The 2319-nt window shown below is 57.9% G+C and overlaps 1 protein-coding gene across 1 annotated transcript; it reads left to right on the forward strand.

Annotated features, from left to right (window-relative positions):
* The first annotated feature begins 206 nt into the window (after nt 1–206).
* Nucleotides 207–1727, forward strand: LOC123040707 (cytochrome P450 89A2-like). Its single transcript, XM_044463475.1, has one exon. The coding sequence runs from the start codon at nt 226–228 to the stop codon at nt 1555–1557; it is 1332 nt and encodes a 443-aa protein (XP_044319410.1). The 5' UTR covers nt 207–225; the 3' UTR covers nt 1558–1727.
* The last annotated feature ends 592 nt before the right edge of the window (nt 1728–2319 follow it).

Here is a 2319-nt window from a genome sequence, read left to right on the forward strand (position 1 = left end):
GTTTTTTTTCCGGACCAGGTACTGTACGTATACGGTCTGGGCTATACAGGGCTTGGCGGGGCTAGACAGGGCTTGGATCTGGGCTACGGCGGGCCAGGAAAAAACAAACTCGCGGGGACAAAAATACCCCTCCGAAATTAGGTTAGGGGGGAGCACCGGAGCAGGGCTCCTTGAAGACGCCAACAGACCACACCAGAGCCCAATGTCAGATCCAGAGCTTCAATAATGGAGTTCACCAGCTGGCCATGGCAATCCCTGCTCCTGTTCAGCACCCTCTCTCTCATCTTCATGCTGCATAGCCGTCGAAAAGGCAAGGAGCAGCTCCCTCCAGGGCCGCCGGCCCTGCTGTTCCTTGTCAAGTTCTTGGCGCTCCGGCGGTCCATCTTTGACCTTCCTCAGCTCCTACGCGAGCTGCACGCGCGCCATGGCCCAGTCATCTCCGTGCGCCTATTCCGCCCGCTCGTCTTCATCTCCGACCGCCACCTCGCTCACCGTGTCCTCGTCCAGAGCGGCGCGACCTTCGCCCACCGCCCGGACATCTTCGAGCCCGGGCTTCTGTTCACCTCCGGCGCCCGCAACATCAATGCAGCGCCCTACGGTCCCTACTGGCGCCTCGTCCGCCGCAACCTCGCCACCGTGATGTTGCACCCGGCCCGTGTCAGCCGTTTCGCGCCGGCGAGGCGGCGGACACGCGACGGGCTCGTCAGGGACCTCCTCGCAGTCGCAGGCTCGCGGCCCTTCACGGTGAGGCCATTGCTCCGTCGCGCCATGTTCGAGCTTATCGTGTACATGAGCTTTCGCGCCTGGCTTGGCCCGGAGGTGCTGAACGAGATACAGGAGCTGCAGCTGTGGATTGTGCGTAGCATTCTAAGCTACCCCATCTTCTACCTCTTCCCGTCCCTCACCAAGAGGCTCTTCCGCAAGCGGTGGGCTGCGCACGTGGCCGTGCGCCGGAGGCTGTGCGAGATCTTCGTCCCGCTAATCCACGCCAGGCAGCTGCAGGACGACGACACGCCGGCGCCATGCTACGCCGACTCCCTCCTCGCGCTGCGAGTGGCCGAGGAGGGCGACCGCCCGCTGACGGACGACGAGGTGGTCAGCCTGTGCTCGGAGTTCTTGAGCGCCGGGAATGACGGCACGGCGACCGTACTGGAGTGGATCATGGCAGAGCTGGTAAACCACCCCGAGATGCAGGCCAGGGTCTACGAGGAGGTCAGGAGCAAGCCGGAGCTAAGCGAGGGCGACCTTCAGGAGCTGCCGTATCTGAACGCGGTGGTGCTGGAGGCGCTGCGGCTGCATCCGCCGGTCCACTTCCTCATCCCGCACGGCGTGCAGAGCGACGGCGCGGAGATCGGCGGCTACAAGGGGCCAAAGGGCGCGGAGGTGAACGTTCTGATCGCGGAGGTGGGGCGCGACGAGACGGTGTGGACGGCCGCGCGGGAGTTCCACCCGGAGCGGTTCCTGGACGGCGGCGAGGGGTGCGACGTGGACATCACCGGGAGGAAGGAGATCAAGATGATGCCGTTCGGCGCCGGCCGCAGGATTTGCCCCGGGTAGGCGCTCGGCATGCTTCACGTGGCCTACTTGGTGGCGGGCCTCGTCAGGGAGCTGGAGTGGCTGCCGCCGGCGGACGGGGAGCAGGTGGACATGACCGAGGTACTGGAGTTCACCACGGTCATGAAGCGGCCCCTCCGAGCCCGCACCATCCCAAGGAGTTGAAGACTAGTCCGCTGCCCGATCTGCAGTACTACATTTACATTTACAATCAGCAGCATCACTTAACGAGCTAGAAATTGGAATTGATTTTCCATGGATCTAATGAAATTTTTATTATGTTTGAAGTGTATTGTACTTCCGATGAATCTTTTTATAATAGATTTAATCCTTCTCGTAAAATAAAATGTACTCCTACGCCTTATGTATGTACAATCAGCAGTAGCTTGAAATCTTTGCAGAGCATGTAGGCTGGTTGAGCCGGTCTCTTGAAAATGGATTCTACGTGCACGATGTTTGCTGTTACAAAAGCAAGCTGGACCTTGACACACGCGCGATGACTACGTACGCCACACCATCTGCATGACCGCGGGATATTTCTTCTTAGAAAGACACGCACGTCTTTTCGTGGAAAGACATACTGAAGTAGAATTAAAAGAAGCACAACCATTGAAATTGCCTTAGCTGCATTAAATATCTAGTATACTAAAATTTAACATTTCAATTTTTATACACTTCAACAACAATTGAACTTTGCAACTCTATGAATTTTACGATGGTCCCTGTTAGAGAATAGCCAACAGCTTCTGAAAAATCTTCCCATGT

This window comes from Triticum aestivum, chromosome 2B (genome assembly GCF_018294505.1).
Source record: "Triticum aestivum cultivar Chinese Spring chromosome 2B, IWGSC CS RefSeq v2.1, whole genome shotgun sequence".
NCBI lineage: Eukaryota > Viridiplantae > Streptophyta > Magnoliopsida > Poales > Poaceae > Triticum > Triticum aestivum.